The sequence below is a fragment of the Loxodonta africana genome, chromosome 18 (assembly GCF_030014295.1).
Source record: "Loxodonta africana isolate mLoxAfr1 chromosome 18, mLoxAfr1.hap2, whole genome shotgun sequence".
Classification (NCBI taxonomy): domain Eukaryota; kingdom Metazoa; phylum Chordata; class Mammalia; order Proboscidea; family Elephantidae; genus Loxodonta; species Loxodonta africana.
Window position 1 is genome coordinate 27,698,484 of NC_087359.1, and position 27,289 is coordinate 27,725,772.

The 27,289-nt window shown below is 42.8% G+C and overlaps 1 protein-coding gene across 6 annotated transcripts in view; it reads left to right on the top strand.

The window, feature by feature from the left end:
• Window positions 1–3,786: 3,786 nt before the first annotated feature.
• PECAM1 (platelet and endothelial cell adhesion molecule 1) overlaps window positions 3,787–27,289 on the top strand; it is a 62,555-nt gene continuing 39,052 nt past the window's right edge. For 2 of the 6 annotated variants that reach the window (XM_064270904.1, XM_064270902.1), the window contains exons 1-4: window positions 3,787–3,919; window positions 20,653–20,809; window positions 20,896–20,922; window positions 25,466–25,759. In XM_064270904.1, coding sequence (XP_064126974.1) covers window positions 3,815–3,919; window positions 20,653–20,809; window positions 20,896–20,922; window positions 25,466–25,759 — 583 coding nt within the window. In that variant the 5' untranslated portion in view covers window positions 3,787–3,814. Of the gene's footprint in view, window positions 3,920–5,144; window positions 5,781–20,652; window positions 20,810–20,895; window positions 20,923–25,465; window positions 25,760–27,289 lie in introns of those variants that run through there. The other 4 variants (XM_064270903.1, XM_064270906.1, XM_064270905.1 and 1 more) reach the window with 4 other exon arrangements.

The following is a 27,289-nucleotide window of genomic DNA, read 5'->3' on the forward strand; positions in this document are numbered from 1 at the left end:
GGGATGGTGTGGTGCTTCTGTCTGTGGCACCATGTTGGCTGGAAACTTGATAAAATCTTTAAGGACTAAAATGAGATGGGAAAAATATGAGAAATAGTAAAAGTTGAATGAAAACTTAAAGTGTTTAAACAGACTTTCATTCAGTCACAGTTGTGTTTTATGGTATACATGCTTAAAATAATTTCCAAGACCTTTTAGGTAATCTATTGATGTTAAATTGAGTTAATAGAGATTTGTCATAATTTAAGCTCATATACTTTTGATTTTTAAGCCACAAGAGAAAAGATATATATGTATTCGGATCTAATGAGTGTGTTCATTTTTGCCATTTAAAGGTATGCAACAAAGAACATTTAAGAGGTTTATTAAAAAGTAATTTATTTGATATGGCCAAAAGTTTTATCTGTCTAAAGTTTATTAGTTTAATTTATGAGATTTTTAGGAGCTTTAATGTTAAATAAAATATAAAACAAAAGGTTGAGTTTCTTGCTGTTAAAATACCAAAATTTTCTCTGATTTCTGAGTTGAAGGGTTAATTTATTTTTTATGTAATCTGTCTCGAAGGTAGAGGTTTGGTCTGTCATTAGAATAAGTTTCCTGAGCTGAAAACTAAGCCACGTGGCTTTCAGGAAAAAAAAAAAAAAAGGCTAAGGTTTTTACTTTAAGATCTTTGGTTAAATAACTTAAGTATTGTTTCACAATGACCTATAATAAACTCCTGACAACTCTGAAACTTCATGGAAAGCCACAAAAAAATTTTTTATAAAGGAAAAATGCTAAAAAGTTTTATTTAATAAATTACATGAAAGGTGTCAAAATCAAGCAAAATGCCTGATTCTCTTTGGGCTAAGTTTTATATGTTAGTATTTCCCTTGTGTGTTTGCCTAATATTAGACAGCAAGTGCATAATATTATGTCATAATTTTATTATTATTTCTTAATTGCTAACTTGGTTGCAACTTTATCAAAGCCAGTGGTTTTATTGGGGAATTCACATCATTTACCTATGAAGTTTTTTTTGTTACTATTCAGGTACTTAAAGACTTGATAATCTTGGTATATGCTTGGTATATTCTGACTATATGGTGTTATGCCTCAAAACTATTATGTATTACATCCGAAGCTCTTTAAAAATATGGTTAATGGTTCTATTTAGAAGTATTTTTATGTAAAAAATTTTTTTAAACTGATTTTATTTGGCCTTTACCTTATGCTTGTAATTAATTTCTATCAGGTCTTTCACTATAAGAGGATTATTCTTATAACTTATCATGGCCATATTAGGTTTTGTCACCAGCGGATAAGTTTTTATTTTGCTGATTTGCTGAAAACGTTTGACCAAAATATCTCAACAAAAAGATAGACCATATTGGACTTGGTGAAAAGAACTGTGACTAGACTGAATAAAATTTCCAGAACTCTTATGCAAAAGCACAGACCTTGGCTGATCCAGAATCATGTGGAGCAGAAATTAACTACATAAGACTGAGTAAGTGAAAGGAAGCTATGGGTTTTATGTGGGAATATTGCTCATGTTTTAAGGTCCTACTTTCTAGATATAAAAAATTTTTTCCTTTCTCCTAAATTATTTAACTAATGGGTTTAAATATTGTAACTCTTGAATTATAAGTTCTTCTCTCATAAAAACAAGTTTGTGAGACTTCTGAGAAAGCGACCCGTGACTGTTAATAGGTAGACAAAGGAGGGACGGCTTGCCCTCGAGAAGAACACTTAACATGTTTTAAGCAGATTAACTGAAGACCTCCAACAGGAGAGGTCCATCCTATATCGTCTTGTTAATCATGTATTCTCTAATGAAAATCTGGTTGTCACGTGTGGATTTTTTTTATACCTTCTGTTTCCTCTACACAAACTCTGTGTGTGGTGGATCCAACTATACTGGTTTTAAATGATCCTTTTCCAACTGACAGTGAGTTTATGTGGGCAATCTCTTGTCTAGATTCCTGGTGAATGCATGGGCAAAATGAGAATTTTAAGGCTACCTTTAGATATTCATAGTAATAATGCTAGTAAATATTGAAAAGGTAGTGTTAAATTGTTATACACTATGAGTCAAAAAGAAACCCATTAGTCCAACATTCAGAGTATGGTTGGTAGCTTTAATTCCTGATAATGGTATAGTTGAATTGGAGAAATCTCTAAGAAATTTATCAGTCATATGGGACAAATAACAGACAAAATTGCTAATGAGATAAAAAAAACACAGCAGTAATCTCTGACCTCATTAGCCAAGGTGACATGAGATAACAAAATAGCCTTACATTTTTTTCTTAACCCAAGAAAGTATAGTCTGTGCTGTAGCAAATACCTCTTGTTGCTTTTGGATAAATAACACAAGAGATGTAGAACAAGATATACATAGAATTAGACAGCAAGCTACTTGGTTACACACTGTAACACCCTTACAAACACCAGATTTATTTGGTCGGTTACCATCAGGAATAACTACCTGGGCTAGATCACTACTGCAAGAGATAGTAATGTTCTTAGTCTGCATCCTGATAGTACTAGGCATAATAAAATTCATCTTCTATTGTCTTACACACTTAAAAACTCACCATCAGTTGGAAAGGCATCATTTAAAGCCAGTATAGTTGGATCCACCACATACAAAGTTTGTCTAGAGGAAACAGAAGGTACAGAAAAATTTACCTAAAAGAAAGCCTCAGGCTAAAATGTTGATGTACACTGAGTCTACTCACTTTGGCAAAGTGATGGACATCACTCTTACTTAAGATCCTGGTGAAGAACCAGACAGTATCTGGTGGAAAACCAGCACCATGAGTTTAAAGAGCCTGCCATGGCCGCCATCTAAGGGCTCGACTAAGTCCAGGTATTAACATCTCCAATCTCTGATTAAAAAAAAAAAAAAAAAAATTAGGAGATAATATTGGAGCAATTATTCCCAGTCCTTGAGTGTAAAGAATGTGATCTTTATGGGACTCAGAAAGACCCATAAAGACACATCAACTGGGCCCTGAGGTATAGAGAAAATAGCTAAGACAATCTGGAAAAAAAGACAATCTTTTAGGGAGACGTTCACATAAACAGGGCATAAAAGCCACTCTCTTTCTTTTAATACTTAGTAAATAGTTATAAACCAACAAAATGTTGGTAGCCACAATGAAAGGCCTACGTCCAATATTTGTCCCTCCCCAAAAATATGCCAAATAATTCCAAGCCAGGCTATAGTTCAAAATGGACACTGGTCTTGAATGACCAGTGTCCAAAAAGAAATGGGAGGAGTGAGATAGAGCCCCCACAGGGCTGTTTTCTTTACCTGGCTTCCTCCCCTACAGTGTTGCATTGCAAAATCGTTTCCTTTGCTGGGCTTCCCCCACCTCAGCTTTGCATTTGAATCCTGCTTTTGCTAGGTTACATGTAAACCCCATTGCGCATGCGCGTACGTAGTATAATTAAGAATGTTGCTGATGTAACTTGTATGAACTCCCTACTTGTAAACCCCTTTAAAAGTAACCTGCCTGCTCGCCCTTGGCGGGCAGCCTTGGCAGCAGCAGTTCCAACTGACTCCATATCCTCGTACAACGAAATAAAGGTGCCTTTCGTGTTCTCGCACCTCGATCTCTCGTTTATTCCACCCAGTAACAATACTTGTATAATGAAACTGCCCCAGGACTACTGGTTCCGTTTCAGAAGGCTATGTAGCTCCCCAATTGCAATTGTTTTAAACCCTTAATGAACTTCTCTGTTTTAACTTGGAACAGCGTTCAAGTTTTTCTCCATAACACTTGGCTGTTACACAACTAGCTTAGCTAAAAATCTAAGTACTTGCATGATGAGTTTGGTTTCAGTTTTTAAAGTGGTAACGCAAGGGAGACTGACAGCCTGCCTAATGTGGGGTTTGTCTTTTGCCATCAGAGTGGCCTCTGGCTTGCAGGTATGTGGATTATTTTCATCTCATGGTATTTACAGATCACATGGGGAACCAGCCCTAGGGAGGCTGAGAGACTTTTGGCCTTCACTGAGAGGAGAGGCTCTTTCTAGGTCCCCCGGCCAGGGCAGGAAGGGAGGTTGGACAGGAAGTCAGGCCATCAGGGGGTTTTCAAGGACACTGCGTACTACGGTGGCAGTGCCAGGCTTTGGCTACTTAGGCACAGTCTTGGAGTGACCCACCAAAATGAAATATCGAGTGTTAAGGTGCCTAGAATGGGGCCTGGTGCATAAATAGTAGATGGGAAGCAGCCTTCTGTGAATTCAGCGTTGGTTGGACACAAATTTGCTGAACACTCACAGAAGACTGAAGCATCTGGATCCGGGGCTACACTGGTCGATGGTCCCTGCTTGAAGAGAGTTCGTTTTTTAGTGGCTAATGCTTCCTGGGCACTGTGTGTCAGCAATTTCTAAATGTTTTATGTGCGTTAACACCTAAGCTTAGCAGATACTCTCTATAGATTTGGGGAAGGCTGGATTATAAGGCAGGTTCTATATTTGTCTTATGTTGCCTTTGAGGAAACTGAGGCTCAGACTGTTTAAGTAAGTTCCCCCACAGTCACGGAGCCAGTCTGGGTCTAGAAGAGCCTTTTCTTGTACCATTTCTTCATGTTTCTGTGATATGGCATGATAATGTCTGTGGGAGCCCAGGAAACAAGGCATCTGAGCCCCCGGGATGGGGGATGGGTCAGCAATCTTTCTTGGGGAGTTAGATGGCCAATGAAGCAGGGAAGGGCATTCCAAGCAGAGGGAACAGCATATGCAAAGGTAAGAGGCAGGAGAACATAGTACAATGAAGAGTGGCCAACAAGGCTTGGATGAAATGAAATTTCAGAGCTTTTTTTGTTTTAAACTGGTATTTTTTTTGTGGGGGGAGTCCGATTTTGGGAAAGGAAGGAGTCTCACATGAAAGCCCTCAAGACCTGCGGGAGAGTCTTGTAGCTCCTCTGCTAACTTGGCCAGTTGTCTTTGGCACATCTCTCATCCTCATCAGGCTTACTTCTTCTGTTGTAAAAGGACTACTGATTGGTGGTTAAGCTCTTGGCTGCTAACCAAAAGCTCAGCAGTTTGAACCTATGAATTGCTCAACTGGGAGAAAGATGTGGAAGTCTGCTTCCGTAAAGATTCGTAGCCTTGGAAACCCTGTGGGGCAGCTCTACTGTGTCTTACAGGGTTTATGTGAGTCAGAATCGACTGAGGCATACCACCACCACAACACCTACCCTGCGAGGCTCACATCGTAGAACATAGCATCATGAATGGCATAATGGAAGATGACAAGATGTGAAAGTGTTGGCGGGACACATTCAACAGCTCTGAAGACAGCACATGGCCCTCCCTTCCTGGGAGAGAGTCTGGATCCCTTCCAGCCCCTGTGCCTTAAGCTTGGCTATAAGAAGAACCCCTGCCCTTCTCGCCCATACTCAAGAATTTTCAGCATTTGGTCTTCATCTGGCTGGGACCTCCTTCTTCCTCTCCCTGCAGCCCTGGAGGCACCTTTTGGAGGGGCGCCAGGCATCTAACTGACCTGGTGTGGAATGTGTGTGAGGGGACCAGGAGAAGGGAAAGATCCTATTGCTGACTCTCCTGGTGATTTATCGCTGTGGAAACCGGCTCTTTTCCTCAGTCCCGCCAGCTGGGGAGCACATTGTTGATGCTGTCCTGCACAGATCAGAAGTTCCTTCCTCTTTCCTGCTGCTGAAATGCCACAGAAACCTACGTTGTCCAGAACCCAGCTCACACCTGAAGAGCCCAGTCTTGGGAAAAACAATCTCATTTGATTCCCCGGGGATTCTGGGAGCCTTGGGGTAAGGAGTGCAGGTGGAGAACAATGAGTGGGAGAACAATGCAGCCTCCAGGGCTGAACGGTGGCCCTGCTTTTCCCCTCCCTTCAGCTGTCCAGGCTGGCTTTAAAAATGGACTTCCAGGCAGTAGTAGGTAGCATTGTGTTAGGCAGCAGAAACCTTAAAGCCAGAGTTGTGTTTTGCGGGCAAAGTCTTCTGCCAGGGCAGGGCAGGTATGATTACAGACAAGGCAGAGCCCTCTTCCCCTACAAGCGCCCACCCACTTGTGGAGACCCCAAGAGAAATCTGTTCTTGGGGGTGAAGACATGCTGATGGAGTGGGGAAGGGAAGTGTGGGGGGGAGTGGGGGAGAGGTGGGGGGACGGAAGTAGGGAGAAGGGGGTTGGGGGGAGCTGTGGCTACAGGAAAGATGCTGGGGACACTCACCCCTGTGCCAAAATCAATCGCTTGAAGTTTACTTGAGTTTCAGGTGGTAACTCAGAGGTGAATTTTCCAATAGGCAAGGTAAGCACCGTGCTTACCTTGCTTACTAGATCATGTGTAGTGAACAAATCCACATTTTTTCACCACATCAAAGATTCTCCTTTTAAGTATGGCTGACATCTGTCTCTCTCCCAACCCCACAGCACTTTCCTACAGAATCAAAGCCTCATTTTTAATTTTAGAGTCCCTGACAGGAACAGATTACCCAGTAAGCTAGGTAAGCATGGGTTTACTTGTGCTGATTTATCAATCTGTAGAGACCAATTGAATTGGCGGGTAATCTGCCCCTGGGTGGTGTCAGCAGGCGGCCCAGAGAGGGCTGGCTCACCTGGGGTTGATGCAGCGCGCAGAATCTCCCCGACTGGCCAATGTCTGAGCCAGCATATACCTGTGCCAGCCAGGTCCTGACACAGGGCGAGTAGGGGTTCCAGAGACAGTGAAGGACACTCTCTGGCCAGGAAGTCTCTGCAGTTGTTGCGTGTACCCGTAGTTTATTCCTTTTCTGTTGCTGAGTAATATTCCATGGTATGGATGTACCACAGTTTATTTAATCATGCCCTTGTCGACAGACATCTGAGCTGCTATGAACATTCACGTACAGGTTTTTGTGTGAACATAAGTTTTTAATTCTCTGGGCAACTGGTTCATTTTTAAACAACTCTTAAGCAGATTCTTGACATTTGCGAGGGATCCATCTGGAGAACCACATGGGATTTCACATTGTCAGTATTAGAAATGCTTAGTTCTAAATCACATGAATTTCATTTCTGTCTAGAAGCACCATTTCCTGTGCATATTTTCATCCCCCAAGTTGGCTTCCTTTTTTATTTTTATGTATTTGTTTATTTTAATTTTGTTTAATAAAGTAATGAAGCTGTGAAAAAAAAGGAAATATTAACATAGTTGTATAGAGCCAAGTGAAGGGTTCTAGTCTAGAATCACCCCCCCCCCAAAACCCAAACCTGTTGCCATCGAGTCGATTTCAACTCATAGTGAGTGACCCTGTAGGACAGAATAGAACTGCTCCACAGGGTTTCCAAGGAGTGGCTGGTGGATTCAAACTGCTGACCTTTTGGTTAGCAGCCAAGCTCTTAACCACTATGCCACGAGGACCCCTATCCTAGAATAACCTCGGTGAATAAATATTTCATATTCTGTAAATCTCAACTTTTTTTCAGGCTTTGACCCCTTAAGTCTTTGTTCTGAGCCAGAGATTTTTTCCACTGTATGGCGTCTCAAGAAGCCCTGAGATGTTTTTTCTAGAAGGGCTACGTGAGGCGTTAAGAGCTGAGGCTAGAGGCAGGCGCCAGGGTTCCAATACGACTTCACCACTTGGACTTGCTGTGGGCTCCTGGGCAAATGTACTAACTTCTCTGAGGGTCTTATTTCCCTTCTGTAAAATGAGGATCATAATAGTATCTGAGTCCTAGAATAAATGAAACAACCCATGACCAAAAAAATCAATAAAGGTATACCATTCTTCCCTGTAACATTATTCACAAGAGCTAAAAGGTGGAAACAACCCAAGTGTACATCAAGAGATGGATGGATAAGCAAAATGTGGCATATATGTGGAATAGAATTTTATCCACCACAAAAAGGAATGAAGTTCTGATACATGTTATAACATGGATGAACTTTGAAAACATTATGCTGAGTGAAACAAGCCAGACACGAAAGGACAAATATTGTATGATCCCCACAACTGAAATATCTAGAACAAATACATAGATACAGAAAGTAGTTTAGTGGTTACCAGGGGCTGGAGGGAGGGAGAAGTGGGAAGTTACTGCTTAATGGGTACAGTTTCTGTTTGGAGTGATGAAAAAGCTTGGAAACCAAGAGCGGTGATGGCTGCACAACATTGTGAATGTGATTAATGCCACTGAATTATACACTTGAAAATTGTTAAAATGCCAAATTTTATAATGTGTGTATTTTACCACACACACACAAAAAAGATGGATAAAGATGCCACCCTACAGGTAGATACCATTTTCCACAACAGATAGATGAGAAAACCAAGAAGGTGCCACCAGCGAAGATAAGCTTTTATGCAGAGCACTCTCATTCTGTATCGCCCAGGATGAGCCAGGATGAGCACTCCTGACACTGTGTTGAATGATCTTTTGACCAGTCAGTGCCCCTGCAGACCCCTTGAGGGCAGGCCCAGGGCCCATTTGTCTCCTTTTCCTGGCCCTCAGCATGGTGCATGGTAGGAATGAGAGATGCTTCCTGCTTGCCCAGGAGCATCTTCAATGCTTCACCCCTGGAGCCGCCCTAGAGGACATTGACTTGCTGCTCCTGGATCTGGCCTGAGGAGGAATATTGCTGACACTCCCTCTGATCTGTGGCCCTGTTTCCCCTCAGTAACTTGATTTGAAAGAGAAAAAGTTGGGAAATGAACCACTTCGGCCTCAAAAGATCTAGAATTTCTGCACATGACTTCAGGTTGGCATAAGGCGTTCTTGCAACAGGCTGCTTCCCGAAAGGGGTCTGAACTAGGGTTGTCAGATAAAACACAGGACACCAGTTACTTGAGATTTCAGATAAACAACACAGCATTTTTATTACTAGTTGTTTGTCTGAAATTCAAATGTAACTGGGCAATGGGTGTTTTTATTTGCTAAATCTAGCAGCCCTACTCCGAGCTCATGCAAGGCAGGTCAGAGGTGATTGTCAGGGGCCTCTCTGAAGTGGGCAGTACCACCTCTCACCTGAAGGAGAACAGGTGATGAACCCTGTGGGCAGTTCCGCAGTTGCATGATGCTACAGTCAGCTTAGGGCCCTTTGGGGATGCAGCTTCCCCTTCCCACCTTCTCCTTCATCTCTACTGGCCTTGGGCCTGTTCTCCCTTCAGGGCGAATCTTGCCTCAAGGGGTTAAGTGCTGACATTGACTTTCTATCTGCCCCGAGAAGCTTAGCTCAGTGCTCAGGCCACCCATCCAGAGCAAATCTGACCTGCTTCCTGTGTCCCAATTCAAATGGGGCAGGCTGGGGCCCAAGCCAGACTGACAACTATTATTATTAGAGTTGTTGTTGTTATTGTCCTTACATTCTCATTGTGCCCCACTGGTTAAACATGCTTTCAAATGCTAGTTCTCATTTGATCTTACAACAAGCCTGTGGGTTGGGTAGAGTGGTGAAGAAACTAAGCTTCAAAACACTTAAACTATTAAATAGCAATGAAGGGACTGGAACTGCAGGCTCTGGATTCTCACATTCATACCTGTATGTTCTCTAGCTGGGGTGACTCCACAATCCAGTGAATTTGGAGTTAGTTTGGCTCATCTCCTCTCCAAGGTTAATCAGATTGTCAGCCACAGGCTGGACCACAGGCTGAGGGAAATGGGAGGCCTGTCACACCAGGTGCCTGTAGCTCTCCTACATGTTTGCTGCCTGCCTGTCCCACCCTTCCTCCTCCACTTCCCCCAGCAGCTTGGCTTTTCTGAGTGACGTTTTCACTTCCTGAGCGTTAAACCAGCAGGCGCTTTGTGATGTCCACTTCCTGACTGTTATTCCAGCAGGTAGCTTTGCGGTGCCCTGGAGTGAATGAATTGCCAAGATTCAGATTTGCGTTCTTCTCCAGTATTTGAAGGCAGAAGCATGTGGAAACCTCTCTGTGTCTGTCTTCCTTCAATTCCATTTGGCCAAGCAGGGGAAGAGGGGAACACCGATGGGGGAGGAATAGGGTCTGGGTGAACATGTCAAGCTTGGTGTGTGCAGCCGGCCCTCCCATCCTTGGTGATGTGGGAGTCAGTTTGTTGAATAGTTGCTGAGAAGCTGATTCTGTTGTGAGAAACTTTTTTTTTTTTTTTCCCTCCTGATCAAGGAATCCACTAAGAACAGGAGCAGGAAGGGGGAAGATAGGTGAGGGCCATACACAAACAAAAAGCAGTAGAAAAGCATTCCATTTATACATTTCTATTTTATTTTTAATGAGACACTCATACTTTAGAAAGAAAAAGGAGTACGATCATCTTTTGATTAAAATAAATCGTCTCAAGTAAATGATGGAGAATATTTTTTTTATATAGGTCTTTTTTTTTACTGTGGTGAGTATATATATACACATATAAAAAATATAACAAAAAAATTGCCATGTCAACATTTTTTACACACACAATTCAGTGACATTAGTTAATTACTCTCACTATGTTGTGCAACCATCACCACTATCCTTTTCCAGATTTTTCTATCAGTGCCCTCCAAGCAATGATTCTCTCTTCTCCCCTTCCTCCCACCCCTGGTAACCACAAATAGACTTTGGTCAGACAAAGGTATACAGGCCTGTAGTGTCAGATAATCTCCAGGTGGGCCTGCTCTTCAACAACACCCAGCACTGAAAGAACTCTTCATCCTTTTTGCTTATTTCCAAGTTCCGGATAGTTTTTTCTTATGTAAACTATCTGTCCATATCATTTCCCTATTTTTCTATAGTTCATCTTTTTCTTCTTGATTCTTAAGAGTTCTATACATGTCAGGGTGGAGCCCTGGTGGCACAGTGGTTAAGAACTTGGCTGCTAACCAAAAGGCCAGCAGTTCAAATCTACCAGCCACTCCTTGGAAACACTATAGGGCAGTTCTCTGTCCTATAGGGTCGCTATGAGTCAGCATTGAGTTGAAGGCAACGGGTTTGGTTTTTTTGGTTTTTACATATTAGGGAGATTAACCGTTTGCCTACGTTGTGAGTTGCAAATATTTTTTTCCAGTTTGAAGTTTTTCTCTTCACTTGATTTTTTTTTTCTTCTTTTTTCAAAGCAGAACTTGTTTTTTCATAGAACATAATTTATGTCTTGTATTTTTTTTATTTTATAGCTTCTGGACTTTAAGTCATAGTTAAGCCACCTTTCACCATTCCAAGGCTATGAGGGATTCTTTCATGTTTTCTTCTAGAACATTTATGGTTTCATTTGTACATTCCAATCTTTGGTCCATCTAGAGTTTATTCTGGTACATAGTGTTAGGTATAAATCTAATTTTTTTCCTTCCGCTCAGTTGTAGGGCAAAGCTTTTCTGCTTTTCTTTTAAAACTTCAAGTTGTGTTTTCTCGTGGCATTTTAAAAGTATTAGCACCTTGTATCAAAGAATGACTAAGTTTTAGAAGTTTACCTTGGAACTTATGGCCATGGGGTCAGGATATTTATCACTGTTGTTTGAACGTCCCTTTGAGAAGCAAAGGTTGCCTTGTTTTGGTTCTTAGAGAGATTAGGGCTGCCTTGCTCTGTTTTGCTCTACAGTATCTACAAGTTACCATTTGAAGCCAGCATTTATTTTATTAGTCATGTTTCCTTTTTTTTCCTCCCAAATTGAAATTTGGTAGATGGGTGGGGTAATCTCCAATAGACATCTGTCTTCCCCCATCTCATCCCTATGGGGGATGGTGAACACAAAACAGCAGCAACAACAACAAAAAATAAACAACACAATTGAAAAAAAAAATTCCTTCAGAATTCCTTTAGAATGGATTAAGTGTGCATGGCTCTTCAATAGCTCTTCTTTAGCTTTATCTAGATGGAAACTGAGAACAATGAGGCCTGTTTCTAGTTTCTCAGATAGCTTTATCTAAAATGGGTTGCACAACATGACTGAAACCATCAGTTCTTAGTACTTGCCCTGAGGCAGAAAAAAATCATTCTCGAGTCTTTGGTTTCTGTTGCCCCCAGCTCAAATTTGATTTAGCTTTACCCTGTGGAAGTACTGGGGATTGGCTCTTCAGAAGCAGCTGGGCACCTTGACCTCAACCCATTGCCGTCGAGCTGATTCCGACTCATAGGGACCCTATAGGACAGAGTAGAACTGCCCCATAGGGTTTCCAAGGAGAGGCTGGTGGATTCCAACTGCTGACCTTTGGTTACCAGCCAAGCTTTTAACCACTGTGCCACCAGAGCTCCACCTTGACCTGAAGACAGTGATAATCCAATTCAGACCATACATGTATCCATTCATCCAGTAAGTCATCTACACTACTCATGTTTTTTTTTAATTTTTATTGTGCTTTAAGTGAAAGTTTACAAATCAAGTCAGTCTCTTATATAAAAATTTATATATACCTTGCTATATACTCCTAGTTGCACTCCCCCTAATGAGACAGTACACTCCTTCTCTCTACCTTCTATTTCTGTGTTCATTCTGCCAGCTTCTGTCCCCCTCTACCTTCTCATCTCCCCTCCAGATAGGAGCTACCCACAAAGTCTCACGTGTCTACTTGATCTAAGAAGTCCACTCCTTACCAGTATCATTTTCTATCTTATAGTCCAGTCCAATCCCCGTCTGAAGAGTTGGGAATGGTTCCTGTCTTGGGCTAACAGAAGATCTGGGAACCATGACCTCCGAGGTCCTTCTAGTCTCAGTCAGACCATTAAGTCTGGTCATTTTAGAATTTGAAGTCTGCATCCCACTGCTTTCCTGCTCATTTAGGGGTTCTCTGTTGTGTTTCCTGTCAGGGCAGTCATCGGTTATAGCTGGGTACCATCTAGTACTTCTGGTCTCAGGCTGAAGTAGTCTCTTTCTTTCTCTTGGGCTCATAATTACCTTGCGTCTTTGGCGTTCATTCTCCTTTGATCCAGGTGGGTTGAGACCAACTGACGCATCTTATATGGCCACTTGCTACAGTTTAAGATCCCAGACACCACTCTCCAAAGCGGGGTGCAGAGTGCTTTCTTAATAGATTTTATTATGCCAATGACCTAGATGTCTCCTGAAACCATGGTCCCTAAACCCCCGCCCCTGCTATGCTGGCCTTCAAAGAGTTCGGTTTATTCAGGAAACTTCTTTGCTTTTGGTTTAGCCCAGCTGTGCTGACCTCTTGTGTATTGTATGTTGTCTTTCCCTTCACCTAAAATAGTTCTTGTCTACTATCTAATTAGTGAAGACCCTTCTCCCTCCCTACCCACCCTCATAACCATCAAAGAATATTTTCTTCCCTGTTTAAACTATTTCTTGAGTTCTTATAATAGTGATCTCATACAATATTTGTCCTTTTGCAATTGACTAATTTCACTCAGCATAATGCCTTCCAGATTTCTCCATGTTATGAAATGTTTCACGGATTCATCATTGTTCTTTATCGATGCATACTATTCCATTGTGTGAATATACCATAATTTATTTATCCATTCATCCATTGATGGGCACCTTGGTTGCTTCCATCTTTTTGCTATTGTAAACAGTGCTGCAATCAACATGGATGTGCATACATTTGTTTGTGTGAAGGCTCTTATTTCTCTAGGATATATTCGAAGGACTGGGATTGCTGGATCGTATGGTAGCTCTACTTCTGGCTTTTTAAGGAAGCACCAAATAGATTTCCAAAGTGGTTATACCATTTTACATTCCCACCAGCAGTGTATAAGTGTTCCAGTCTCTCCACAACCTCTCCAGCATTTATTATCCTGTGCTTTTTGGATTGATGCCGGCCTTGTCGGAGTGAGATGGTATCTCATTGTAGTTTTGGTTTGCGTTTCTCTAATGGCTAAGGATCAGGAGCATTTCCTCATATGCCTATTTGCTGCCTGAAACTCTTTTTTGGTGAAGTGCCCGTTCATATCCTTTGCTTATTTTTTAATTGGGTTATTTTTCTTTTTGTTGAGTTTTTGCAGTATCATGTAGATTTTAGAGATCAGGCGCTGATCAGAAATGTCATAGTTAAAAACTTTTTCCCAGTCTGTAGGTAATCTTTTTCTCTTTTGGTGAAGTCTTTGGAGGAGCATAGGTGTTCAATTTTTAGGAGCTCCCAGTTATCTAGTTTCTCTTCTGGTGTTTGTACATTGTTAGTAATGTTTCGTATACTGTTTATGCCGTGTATTAGGGCTCCTGGCATTGTCCCTATTTTTTCTTCCATGGTCTATCGTTTTAGATTTTATATTTAGGCCTTTGATCCATTTTGAGTTAGTTTTTGTGCACGCTGTGAGGTATGGGTCTTGTTTCCTTTTTTTACAGGTAGATATCCAGTTATGCCAGTACCATTTATTAAAAAGACTATCTTTTCCCCCATTTAACTGACTTTGGGGCTTTGTCAAATATCAGTTGCTCATATGTGGATGGATTTATGTCTGGATTCTCAATTCTGTTCCTCTGGTCTAGGTATCTGTTGTTGTACCAGTACTAGGCTGTTTTGACAACTGTGGGAGTATAATAGTTTCTAAAATCAGGTAGAGTGAGGCCTCCCACTTTGTCGTTCTTTTTCAGTAATGCTTTACTTATATGGGGCCTCTTTCCCTTCCACATGAAGTTGGTGATTTGTTTCTCCATCTTACTGAAAAATGTCATTGGAATTTGGATCAGGATTGCATTGTATCTATAGATCGCTTTCGGTAGAATACACATTTTTACAATGTTGAGTCTTCTACCCATGAGCAAGGTATGTTTTTCCACTTATGTAGGTCTGTTTTGGTTTCTTGCAGTAGTGTCTTGTAGTTTTCTTTGTATAAGTCCTTTACATCTCTGGTAAGATTTATTCCTAAGCATTTTATATTCCTGGGGTCTACTATAAATGGTATTGATTTGGTGATTTCCTCTTTGATGTTCTATTTGTTGGTGTAGAGGAATCCAACTGATTTTTGTATGTTTATCTTGTGTCTCGATACTCTGCTGAACTCTTCTATTAGTTTCAGTAGTTTTCTGGAGGATTCTTTAGGATTTTCTGTGTGTATGATCATGTCATCTGCAAATAGAGGTACTTTTACTTTTTCCTTACCAATCTGGATTCCCTTTATTTCTTTATCTAGCCTAATGGCTCTGGCTAGGACCTCCAACACTGTTGAATAAGAGTGGTGATAAAGGGTGTCCTTGTCTGGTTCCCGTTCTCAAGGGGAATGCTTTCAGACTCTGTTCATTTAGGATTATGTTGGCTGTTGGTCCTTTATTATGTTGTGGAATTTTCCTTCTATTTCTATTTTGCTGAGAGTTTTTATCATGAATGGGTGTTAAACTTTGTCAAATGCCTTTTCTGCATCAATTGATAAAATGATGTGGTTCTTTTATTTTATTTATATAATGGATTACGTTAATTGTTTTTCTAATGTTGAACCATCCCTACATTCCTGGTATGAATCCCACTTGGTCACGGTGAATTATTTTTTTGATACGTTGTTGAATTCTACTGGCTAGAATTTTGATGAGGATATTTGCATCTAAGTTCATAAGGGATACCAAAAAACTCACGGCAGTCGAGTTGATTCTGACTCATAGTGACCCTATAGGACAGAGTAGAACTGCCCCATAGAGTTTCCAAGGAGCACCTGGCGGATTTGAACTGCTGACCTGTTGGTTAGCAGCTGTAGCACTTAACTACTATGCCACCAGGGTTTCATGAGGGATATAGGTCTGTAATTGTCTATTTTTGTGGTGTCTTTACCTGGTTTTTGTATCAGGGATACGGTGGCTTCATAGAATGAGTTTGGAAGCATTCCATCCTTTTCTATGCTCTGAAATATCTTCAGTAGTAGTGGTGCCAACTCTTCTCTGAAAGTTTGGTAGAACTCTCCAGTGAAGCCATCCAGGCCAGGGCTTTTTTTTGTTGGGAGTTTTTTATTTACCTGTTCAATCTCTTCTTTTGTTATGGGTTTATTTAGTAGTTCTATGTCTGTGTTAATTTAGGTAGGTATTGTGTTTCTAGAAATTCATCCATTTCTTCTAGGTTTTCAAATTTGTTAGAGTACAATTTTTTTGTAGCAACCTGATATGATTCTTTTAATTTCAGTTGGGTCTGTTGTGATATCACCCATCTCTTTTCTTATTCAGATTATTTGTTTCCTCTCCTGTTTTTCTTTTGTCAGTTTGGCCAATGGTTTATCAATTTTTTCAAAGAACCAGCTTTCGGTCTTGTTATCTCTTTCAACTGTTTTTCTGTTCTCTACTTCTTTTAATTCTGCTCTAATTTTTGTTATTTGCTTTCTTCTGGTGCTGAGGTTTTCTTTTGTTGCTCTCTTTCTATTTGTTCAAGTTGTAGGGATAATTCTTTGATTTTGGCCCTTTCTTCTTTTCATGTATGTGCATTTATGGATATAAACTGACCCCTGAACACTGCTTTTGCTGTGTCCCAAAGGTTCTGATAGGAAGTGTTTCCATTCTCATTGGATTCTATGAATTTCTTTGTTCCATCCTCAATGTCTTCTATAATCCAGTCTTTTTTGAGCAGGGTATTGTTCAGTTTCCAAGTGTTTGATTTCTTTTCCTTGCTTTTTCTGTTACTGATTTCTGCTTTTATGGCCTAATGGTCATAGAAGATGCTTTGTAATATTTCAATGTTTTGGATTCTGCTAAGGCTTGCTTTATGACCTAATATGTGGTCTATTCTAGAGAATGTTCCATGTGCACTAGAAAAGAAAGTATACTTGGTTGCTGTTGGGTGGAGTGTTCTGTATATGTCTATGAGGTCAAGTTGGTTGATTGTTACACTTAGATCTTCCGTGTCTTTATTGGGCTTCTTTCCGGATGTCCTGTCCTTCACCCAAAGTGGTGTGTTGAAGTCTCCTACTATTGTTTTGGAGCTGTCTATCTCAGTTTTCAATGCTTATAGAGTTTGTTTTATGTATCTTGCAGCCCTGTCATTGGGTGCATTGTTGTTGTTGTTAGGTGCCATCGAGTCGGTTCCGACTCATAGCGACCCAATGCACAACAGAATGAAACACTGCTTGGTCCTGCGCCATCCTTACAATCGTTGCTATGCTTGGTTCCGATTATTAATGGATGTTTGCAACTGTTTCTTCTCATTTTGAGTCATGCCACATCAACAAATAAAGGTCCCGAAAGCTTTACTCCATCCACGTCATTAAGGTCAACTCTCCTTTGAGGAGGCAGATCTTCCCCAGTCATCTTTTGAGTGCCTTCTAACCTGGGGGGCTCATCTTCCAGCACTATATCAGACAGTGTTCTGCTGCTATTCATAAGGTTTTCACTGGCTAATGCTTTTCAGAAGTAGACTGCCGGGTCCTTCTTCCTAGTCTGTCTTAGTCTGGAAGCTCAGCTGAAACCTGTCCTCCATGGGTGACCCTGCTGGTATCTGAATACCAGTGGCATAGCTTCCAGCATCATAGCAACACACAAGCCCCCAGAGTACAACAAACTGACAGACATGTGGGGGATTGGGTACATGAGTATTTAATATGGTTATATCTTCTTTGTGTATTGTCCCTTTAATCATTATATAGTGTCCTTCCTTATCCTTTATGATGGATTTAACTTTGATTATAATATGTCTTGATGACTTTCTTTTAAGATCTACCTTACATGGAGTTCGGTGAACATCTTGGATAGATATTTTCTTGCCTGTCATGATATCAGGGAAGTTTTCTCCCAGCAAATCTTCAACAACTCTCTCTGTATTTTCAGTTATCCCTCCCTGTTCTGGTACTCTAATCACTTGTAGGTTATTTCTCTTGATAGAGTCCCACACAATTCTTAAGGTTTCTTCATTTTTTTAATTATTTTATCTGATTTTTCTTCAAATATATTGGTGCCAAGACCCTCAACGAGGTGGATTGACACAGTGGGGGCAACAGCGACCTCAAGCATAACAACGATTGTAAGGATGGCTCAGGACCAGGCAGTGTTTTGTTCTGTTGTGCATAGGGTCACTATGAGTTGGAACCATCTCGGTGGCACCTAACAACAGCAACAACAAGTGTTATATCTTCAGGGTCACCAGTTCTGCCTTCCACTTGCTCGATTCTGCTCTTCTGACTTTCTATTGAGTTGTCTAATTCTGTAATTTTATTGTGAATCTTCTGAATTTCTGATAGCTGTCTCTCTATAGATTCTTGCAGCTTATTAAGTTTTTCATTATGTTCTTGAGTAACCTTTTTAATTTCGTCAAATGCTTTATGTGTGTGATCCCTGGCTTGTTCTGCATTTTGCCTGGTCTTGTTCCCAATGTCTTGAAGAGTTCTGTATATTAATCTTTTGTATTCTGCATCTGCTAATTCCAGGAATACATCTTCATCTGGAAGATTCCTTGATTCTTTGTTTTGAGAGCTTGTTGAAGTGATCATGGTCTGCTTCTTTATGTGACTTGATATTGACTGTTATCTCCGAGTCATCTATAAGTTACGTATTAGTTTATTTTGTGTTTGCTTACTGTATCCTAGCTTCTTGCTTTGTTTTCTTTTAATACAACCAGATAGGCTGTTTGAATGAGCTAGCTTGATTATTTTTGCCTTTGAAGCTCTAACGTCCTGTTACTAGATGGCTAGAGCTACCAGGTATATGAGCCTAGGAGTCCATTCACTTTTCTCGTATGGATTCAGCTCAGGTGTCCAGGTAGTTGGTCATTAAGTGTGTAGTACAGGCTCTGTCCTACAGTCTTAGAGGGGCAGGGGTGATTGGTGTAGGTACAGGTATCTGATTGCTGCAGGAGGTCATGCTCTGTACAAGGCAGGGGGCTGAAAACCATTCCCTGAGTGTCTGTGAGGAAAGTGTGTACCTGTTCCCTAGAGTGTACAGGTGGGTGGGTTCTGCAGATGGACCATGGGTACCCAATGCTTTTTCTTGTAAGGACTGGGAGGTACCCCTTATCCTTGGACCTCTGTTGCGGGTGGTGTGGGTGGAGCCACCAGTCCTTAAGCCTCTACGTGGGTAGGTGAGGGCCCTGTTTAATAGGCAAAGCAGTGTCAAACATCAAACCCCCACCTCTCCACCACACAGCTGAAACAGTTGCAGTCTACCAACAAGGGCCTATTCTCCTGAAATGGGCCCACACAGGGCAATGCAGGGGTAAAAGGTATTCAAGGTCCTCAGACTGTGCCTGGCCAGGAGCTGCTTCTGTCCCTGAGCTCCCCAGCTTAGTAGAGCTGGCAGATTATCTTTGCCCCCAGTTGTGAATTTATTCCTTCTCCAAGGCAGGGAAAATGGCTCAGGGCACACAGCACGAGCTATCTCAGGCCCAGGGAAATTGACAGCCACTGAAGCCGGCTTGGGGGCTGGGGGTGCAGTAAAATAAAGACAAGTACTTACCTTTTTAGCTTTTGCTGAGAGTGCCATTATTCTCTGGTTCCAGGGGTATGAGTGGACTGTACAGCTCACTGTTTGTCTCTGAGGAAACCATGTCCAGAATGCTACCGCCAGCCCTACCCCAGTCACTCCAGGGAATGGTGCCTGAGGGTTCCCAGTGATTCAGGGCGGGCAACTCCTTGCCACTTCTGAACCGTCTCTCCCTCCCTCTGCCACTCAGTCTGTTTTCTAACTTTGCCCTGATGTTCAGGGCTCCTAGCTTGTCATATATATAATAGTCTCACTTTTTGGCGGGGGGGGTCTTTGTTTAAGAGGGATCACTGGAAGTGTCTGACTACTCCACCATCTTGGCCCCACCCTTCTACTCATGGTTTTTGATCATCTGTTAGTTTTCAGGCACTGTCCCTGACATGAAGAAGCCAGCAGCCCACTTTAGGGGTGGATGGAGCATTACAGACCATTGTAGGAAGTGCCCAACAGAGGGAAGTGCTAGACAGTTGAGGAGGCACAAGATGGGCAGCCCAGTCTGGAAAGAAGAGGGGAGATTTCTGGAGCTGGTTCTTGAACTGAGTTATGAAAGATAAGTAAGAATGAGCCAGAAAAGAAGAGGGGGAAGGGCATTCCAGGCACATGACGTGCTCTGGAAAATAGAAATTCCAGCAACCAGAATGAAGGAAAGAGGTTGTGAGAGACCAGGCTGAAGAGGTAAACAAGATACTGAATTATAAATGGTTGTAAATGTTGTAAAGGGCAGTGGGAAGCCATTACAAAGTTTTAAGCAGGGAAGTGAAAGGAACTGATTTAATGCCCTGTGGCCCAGTATTGCGAGTGCAGATTGATTGAGGGTGTGGGCTCCAGGAGAAGGTGTGGGTGCTTCACAGGGTTGCGCAAAGCTCTCCACACTGAAAGCAACCGCAGAGGATAAGGAGAGCCATCGACTACACCAAGTTCCAAGCTCAGCTTGCCTGTAGTGGCAGGTTTCCCTGGAAAACCCTGCATTTTCTAGCAAAGTCAGCCCTGTCCCAAGCCCTTGCCAGATTCATGCTCTGTGGAAAATTCCTCCTTAGGGGCTACAGGAAAGGCAGAAAAGACATCTTTCTGGTGTCCCAGGAGAGAATTCCTTTGGGTAGAGATTGACTAGAGGGAGGAACCCCCTCACCCTGCTATGAGAAGGGACCTCCAAGCCCAGGCGAGATAGGAGGGTCAGGAGCTCCAGGACAAATGTCACTACTCGTGCCATTTTTTTCCTAAAGAAACTAAACAAAGCAACTACGTCCAGTGGCCCCTCAGGAAGACCAGTCATTTCCTGAGGAACTATCAGGCCAGCCCAGGCCTCATTGTTCCTGGTTTCCAGCAATGGCTGCCACTACCTGACCAGCGCCCCAGCCAGTCTCTCTGCAGGTGTCAGGAGAAGTTACCAGAGTGATTTCTGCTTTGCATAGGGCAGGTTTCTCATCTACGGGAAGTGTCTTCTGCCCCAGAAACATGGCCCGGAGGCAAAACTAACCATCCTGGTGGTGGTTGAAGCTCTTAGGATGCAGTTGAGGTGGCCCCACCAGGGCAAGATGTGGCTTGGATTCCTGCTGACACTTTTGTTCTGTGAGTTTTTATTCTCTTTCCTCATCACTTAAACTTCATGAGAATTGAAGCTTCTGAAATCAACGTATTTCTTTCGTCTTTTCCAGGTTCAAGCCTTGAGGGTCAAGAAAACTGTAAGTTGTGATGTTTCCACTTAGTTTCATCTTGTTTTTTTCTTTCCATGATTCTTAAAACTAATGTCAAATTGCTTGGGTTTGAAATTTATAACAGTCGAGAAAAAAGATTCCAAATGAGGAATACTGTTTATTCCGTTTTGGCTTTTTTTTTTTTTTAGAAGGTTTTGGAACAAAACCTTCTAAAATATTCTTAATCAGTATGTTCTAGAAGGAGCATACGCCCTTTTTTAAGTTAAGATTATAGAAATTCTGGATTTAAAAAAAAAATCTAGACTTTAGAGGCCAAGTTCTAATCCACATGTTCTAGAAGTAGCATGCATGTTTGATTCTATTGAATTGCTATTTGTTAGGACTGAGGAGGTGATAAAAAAAAGTGACTGATTCCATAATTCATCTCTTGTTCTACCATAAATTGCTTACTTTCATATTCTACTCTGTCACAGATTGTTTTTATTCACAAATGAGATATAATTGACTTGTTAGAGTCATGAAAACAGAACTTAGTTTAAATTGTTGCTATAGTCTTTTTCCCCTTAAATGATCTAAAAAGTATATTGGATCTTATTTCCCATCCCATCTACGATTCTATCTGCAGTATTTCGTGCCCACTTCTCAGGAAAAGAGAGGGTTCTTTGAAGTCTGGTTTATTGTCCACTTCATAGCTGATTTTCAACCTTTATCTTGAAATATGCAGGTTTTGTTCTGTTTTATCTGGGACCACCACATGAAGGAAGGGCTTGGTCAGGTCTGGGGACTGGATGGAGGGAGGTTCCACAGAATTGGATCCCCTTGTCAGTCACATCAGCCAGCAAAGAAAGGGGGTGATTGGGTTGTAGAGACATCATAAAGCTCTTTGGAGATGAAGTACATGGACAATGCCGGTTTCCTGACCCAAGGGTCTGAGCAATGACATTTAAGGGTGAGGGGTTAGCGTGGCAACTAGCAAAGTTGGTCTCCTGGGGTCTCGTGTTGAACTGTCCATGTGCTTCTATGGGCATTTGGCCCCATGGCAACCTATGGAGGCAGGATATCCATTATCTTCATAACCAACCTAATTGACCAATGATGTTGCCAAGGCTCAGAGAAATAAGCAATGTGTCTGTTTGAGTCAGTTTGACATTGGTGCTAGAACCTCCAGTATCTGAAACCCAACAGTCTGTCTCGAGCCATGGCCCTGACTCAAATCTTTCAAACAAGTTTTACGTTGCCTCTTTGAGCCTACTTTCCCAATCTGTAAAATGGGAATGGTAATGGCACTAATTGAATACAGTCAATATGCGAATGAGATTGGATAAGGGAGGTGACTCACCTGGGACAGTGTCTGATGAGTTGGCAGTGACTAATAAATGATAATGATGTTAATATCCAGTTCTTTCCCACCTTTACAATCAGAGCTCCTGCACCATCCACCCTCCCTCTTGTCCACTCCAGGCCAAGCCCTGAAAACTTTCCATTCTTTGGAGCCTCTCTTACTGTCTACACCTTGTTTCCCAGGACCCGCATTCTTTCCTATTTCCTTCCCCACCTCAAAGTAAACCTCCCTTCCCTGGGTTCCTAGAGAACGTTCTTTGAACCTTCGGGTAAGCCCTCAGAACTGCACAACTTAGAATGAGGAGAGACCGGCTGGTCTACTGTTATTCTACCACTGCTTTTTCAGGCCTCTGCTTTGTTAGGGAAATTGAAACCTGGTGCCCATAAGGCTAACACACTGGATATTATCACAGCAGGGACTAGAACCCAGTTCTCCCATCACTTAGAGTCCTGAGTCCATGCTGATCATGCCTTTGAAATGCATGGGCTGCCCGCTTGTTCTACACTGCCCACTGTCTGTGGGTCAGGTCCTTGAGCAGCCTTGGCCCTTTCCTTCTATCTCAGGCCTTCTCAGCCCCCTCAAATCCTCACCTAACCCCCAAGGAGATGATCTCAGCTCCATCTTCATCTAGAAAACAGTGGCTGTCTGGAGGTAACTTCCTCAACTTCCCACCCTGCCCTGGTTACAAGCTTATCTTCCTCCCCCACCCATCCTCCCGGCTTCCCTCTGGCCTCAGAGGCAATGTCTCTCCCTGTGGCTGATGAAGGCTGCCCTTGCACCTGGACTCTGAGCCCATCCCGTCCCACCTCCCCCATCATAGACCTTCTTCTATCATTTTGTTCAACACTTCCCCCCCTCAACCACTCTTAATATCTTTATTCTTCCTCTACTGACTTTTTTCCCCAGTCCAAAAATGTGATTGAGTCGCCCCTTTTTTTTTTTTTTTGGAGAAAGAATAGTCACACACATAAACCCCCCTCCATTTATCTTATGTTTCTCTAGCTAGCCACTTCCTTTCCCAGTCAGACTTCTTTGAAGGCTTGTTTATATTGTCTCTGCTTCTACACCTTATAGTCACTCCCACTTCACCACAGTCTGAACTCAGCCTCCACAGCTCGCCACCATGGGAGCTTCTCACTAAGACATCACCAAGGACCACCTAATGCCAAATCCAATGAACGCTTCCTGTTCTTAGCTTACTGGGCCCTAAGCTGTCTTTGACTCTGTTAATCATGCCCCAAAGTCTCCTTTCTTGACCTTCTAGGCCCTCTTCCCTGGATTTTCTCCCACCTCTCCAACAAACCCTCCTCATTCTCCCCCAAGGGAGACTTCGACTTTTCTGGAGGTCTGAACTCTGCCCCCAGGTCTCAGCTCCACAGCCTCATCCTCTCTAGAGCTCAACTCCCCTCCTGATACCTGCACACACCTCCCTGGTCAATCTAGCCCTGACCCCCCTGCCCCGACCCAAAGTGTCAGGCTTAACATGGGGCCAATGGCTGATGTCTCCTCTTAGCTATCCCAAAGGCCTCTCAAACTCAGCTGCTCAGTGACTTTGCCTTCCTTCCCTACATTTTCCTAGCGTTCTCTACTTAAGTTGGTAGCACCCTCATCTTTCTGGGTACCTAAACCAGAAACCTGGTATGTGTCTTCAGTCTTTGCCTCAAGCCCCATATCCAACAAGTCCTTTGGAGTCTATTAGAGATTTCTTAAGTCTGCCCCCCCCCTTCACCCCCACTGCCCCTGCCCTAGCTCAGGCCTCATCAGCTTTCATCCGAACCACCTACACAGTCTGGCTTCTGTGTTTGGCATGGAATAATCTTTCTAGAATCCAATCTCATCTCCTTACTCCCCTCCTGAAGACCCTCGGGGCAGGGAACAGCTCAACAGCACAGCAGGCAAAGCCTTCCCCTCTGGTAAAGCCCGTCCAGCCCCTTTGGCCCCTCTGGCCCTACACTCTGGTTCCTGTAACGGCCCATGTCCAGAATGTGCTGTGATTTCTCATGCCCCTGTGCCCTGGTACATGTTGTTCTCCTGCCCCAAGCACCCCACCTCACTTCTTTGGCCTGGTTCAAGGCTCAGTTCATGGGTCACTTCCTTCAGACTTTCCTTGCCCTCCCCTGGGTAGTCCTTCTCATGGAGTTTATCATTGTACTCAAATTATCTGTGTCCGCCACTCCCTGCAACATCTTGGGCAGCAGGAGTGATTTCTTAATCACCCTGTAATCCCAGCTCCTGGCACACATGTTTCACAAATGTCCTTTTGAAGGAATTTGAACTAAACCTGGAGATGCTTGAGTTTAAGATGAGAAGATGGGTCAGCATTCTCTGTGCTGTGCACAGAAGTTCACCAGGGACTCCATGCTTTGTGGCTCCCTGGAATTTTCCTGACAGTGGTGGGTGGCCCCCTTCTCCCCATCGCCTCTCTTCCTGAGTAGTTTCCGGATTGAGGGCCTGGTGGCTGGCTGAGTCACGGTGTCTCATCTTCCCAGGGAGCATCAGCATCCGCTGCTTGGAGGCATTGAGCTCGAGGCCCCTTCGTTTTCCTATTCTGGGATTTGGCACTATGGTCCATGAGCATCTCGTCCATGCTGTGGGTGACTGTCAGCCTTCATCTCTTGAGGCTGAAAAGACCTGACCTCTTTAAGTTGTTCCAAAACCCCAGCCTTCCATCACAACATCTCTGAACCTCTTGGGTTCAGTAGGGAAAGCTGTGGACCCTCTCTTCAGAAAAATGCACATTTGCATACAATTAGAGGTGATCATGGGCCCCCAAAGCTCATCCATGCACCTCCCAGGGATCCAGGCACCCCATGTTGCAAATAACCACCCTATTGTGTAAATAGTAAGACCTGCACACAGTAATCCAGGTTTGGCTGTGCCTGGACAGTTTATTTACCAAGAGGATGATATTCTCTGTATTATCTTTTTAAGAACCAGATGGAGATTTTCGAGGACTGATTGGGGGTATATTTGTTATCTATTGCTGTGTAACAAATTATCCCCAAATTTAGAGACTTTTGACAATACACATTTATTATATCACACAGTTTCTGAGGCTCAGGAATCTGGGAGTGGCTTACTTGGGTGGCTGTGGCTCAGGATCTCTCAGGAGATTGCAGACAAGCTGTTGACTGGGGTTGCAATCATCTGAAGGCTTGGCTGAGCCTAGAGGATCTGTTTCCAAGTTCCCCAGGATGCTGTTTCTACCCTCCTTCCCTTTGTACTTAGCTTTCACCATCAACAGCGTCCGGATGGAGAGCCTACCGGAGTGGACTGTGCCAAACGGGCGGAACCTGACCCTCCAGTGCATCGTGGATATCAGCACCACCTCAAGTGTCAAGGCCCAGCACCTGGTGCTGTTCTACAAGGACGATGTGATGTTCTACAATGTCTCCTCCGTGGAGAACATGGAGAGTTATTTCATTCCCCAAGCCCGGGTTTATAATTCGGGGAAATACAAATGCACAGTGATCCTGAACAACAAGGAGAAAACCACTCCAGAGTACCAGGTGTTGGTACAAGGTGAGTGCCTGGACTTGAACCTAGCTGAAGCAGACAAAGTGTAACACATGGCTGCATGAACATAATTGTGAGTGAGTAGAACCCTGGACTTGCCTGCCCATTTTCCTAACCTGAAAATGTACACTTTTGACAAGCTCCCAGTATGCCAGGCTAGATCTAACCTCCTTGCTTCGCACATGCTGTTCACTCTCCTGCAAGTACCCTTTGTCACCTCCCTCCATGTGGACTACTCTTCCTCCTTCAAGACTCAACTTTAAGGTCCCTTCTCTGACACCTTCCCAAACAAAACTGATCTCCTCCAGGGTACCGGTCCTTAAGCGCTCTCTACATTCATTGGCATTTGTTGTGTGTATAAAGGCCATTCTACTCTGTCCTATAAGGCCGCTATGAGTCGGAGTTGACTTGACAGCAATGGGTTTTGTTTTTGGTATAAAGGCCATTGGGCTAAGGTTAACAGCCTGGATTCTACAGTTACTCTGGGATCTGGACAAATCCCCTAACCTCTCTACACTTCAAAATCCTCATTAGTAAAGTGAGGATGACAATATCCAGCTCAAGAACTATACTTTGTATAATTCCTAATAATGAGTTCCCAATAAATGGCAGTTGCCATTTCACTCAATATTTTAACTATTTTTCACACATCTATCTGCACCTCTGGACTGAGGTCATGAGGAGAGAGATGGTGTCTGGCTGCTCCCACCCCTCTCATTTAACAATTTCTAATTTTTTTTTTTTTATATATATATTGTTCAGTGACACTGGTTACATTCTTCACAATATATCCGCATTCTCGTTATTTCCATTTTGGTTGTTCAGTTTCCATTAATCTAGCTTCCCTGTCCCCCCTACCCCCTAACTTTCTTATCTTTGGTCCAGGGTAAATGTTTACCATTTGGTTTCATCTAGATGATTCTTTTGAGGAGCACAGTACTCATGGGTGATATAATTTATTTTATGGACCAATTTGTCATTTGGCTGAAAGGTGACCTCTGAGAGTGGTCTGAGTTCCAAGTTTAAAGAGTGTCTCAGGGCAATAGTCTCAGGGGTTCCTCTAGTCTCTACTGGTTCAGTATGTCTGGACTTTTTTTTAGGAATTTGGGTCTACATTTTTCTCCCATTCTATCCGGGACTATCTATTGAGTTCCTGATCAGAACAGTCAGTAGTGGTAGCCAGGCACCATTGCCTGGCCTATTTTTGAAGTCTGAACAAAGAACCTGGCTCCTAGTAGGCACTTAATAAGTATTTGTAGAATGAATTAAACAGACAAAAAGGGCAGGTAGAAATGGTGTAGGGATGTACAGATAGGAGGGAAAATCATTGTTAGGAATTTAGATTCACTCAAGCAGTGTTTCCTGAGGTTATGAGTCAGGGGAGGAGATAAGATATTTAAATAATTACAGGCCAATAGCCTTATGATCCAAGTGCCTTGGGAGCACAAAGGAAGAAGGAAACTGTTCTGCCTGGAGAACTTAGGGAGGGCTTCTTGGAGAAAGCAGCATTAGATCCAGACATGGAAAGTCAAAAGG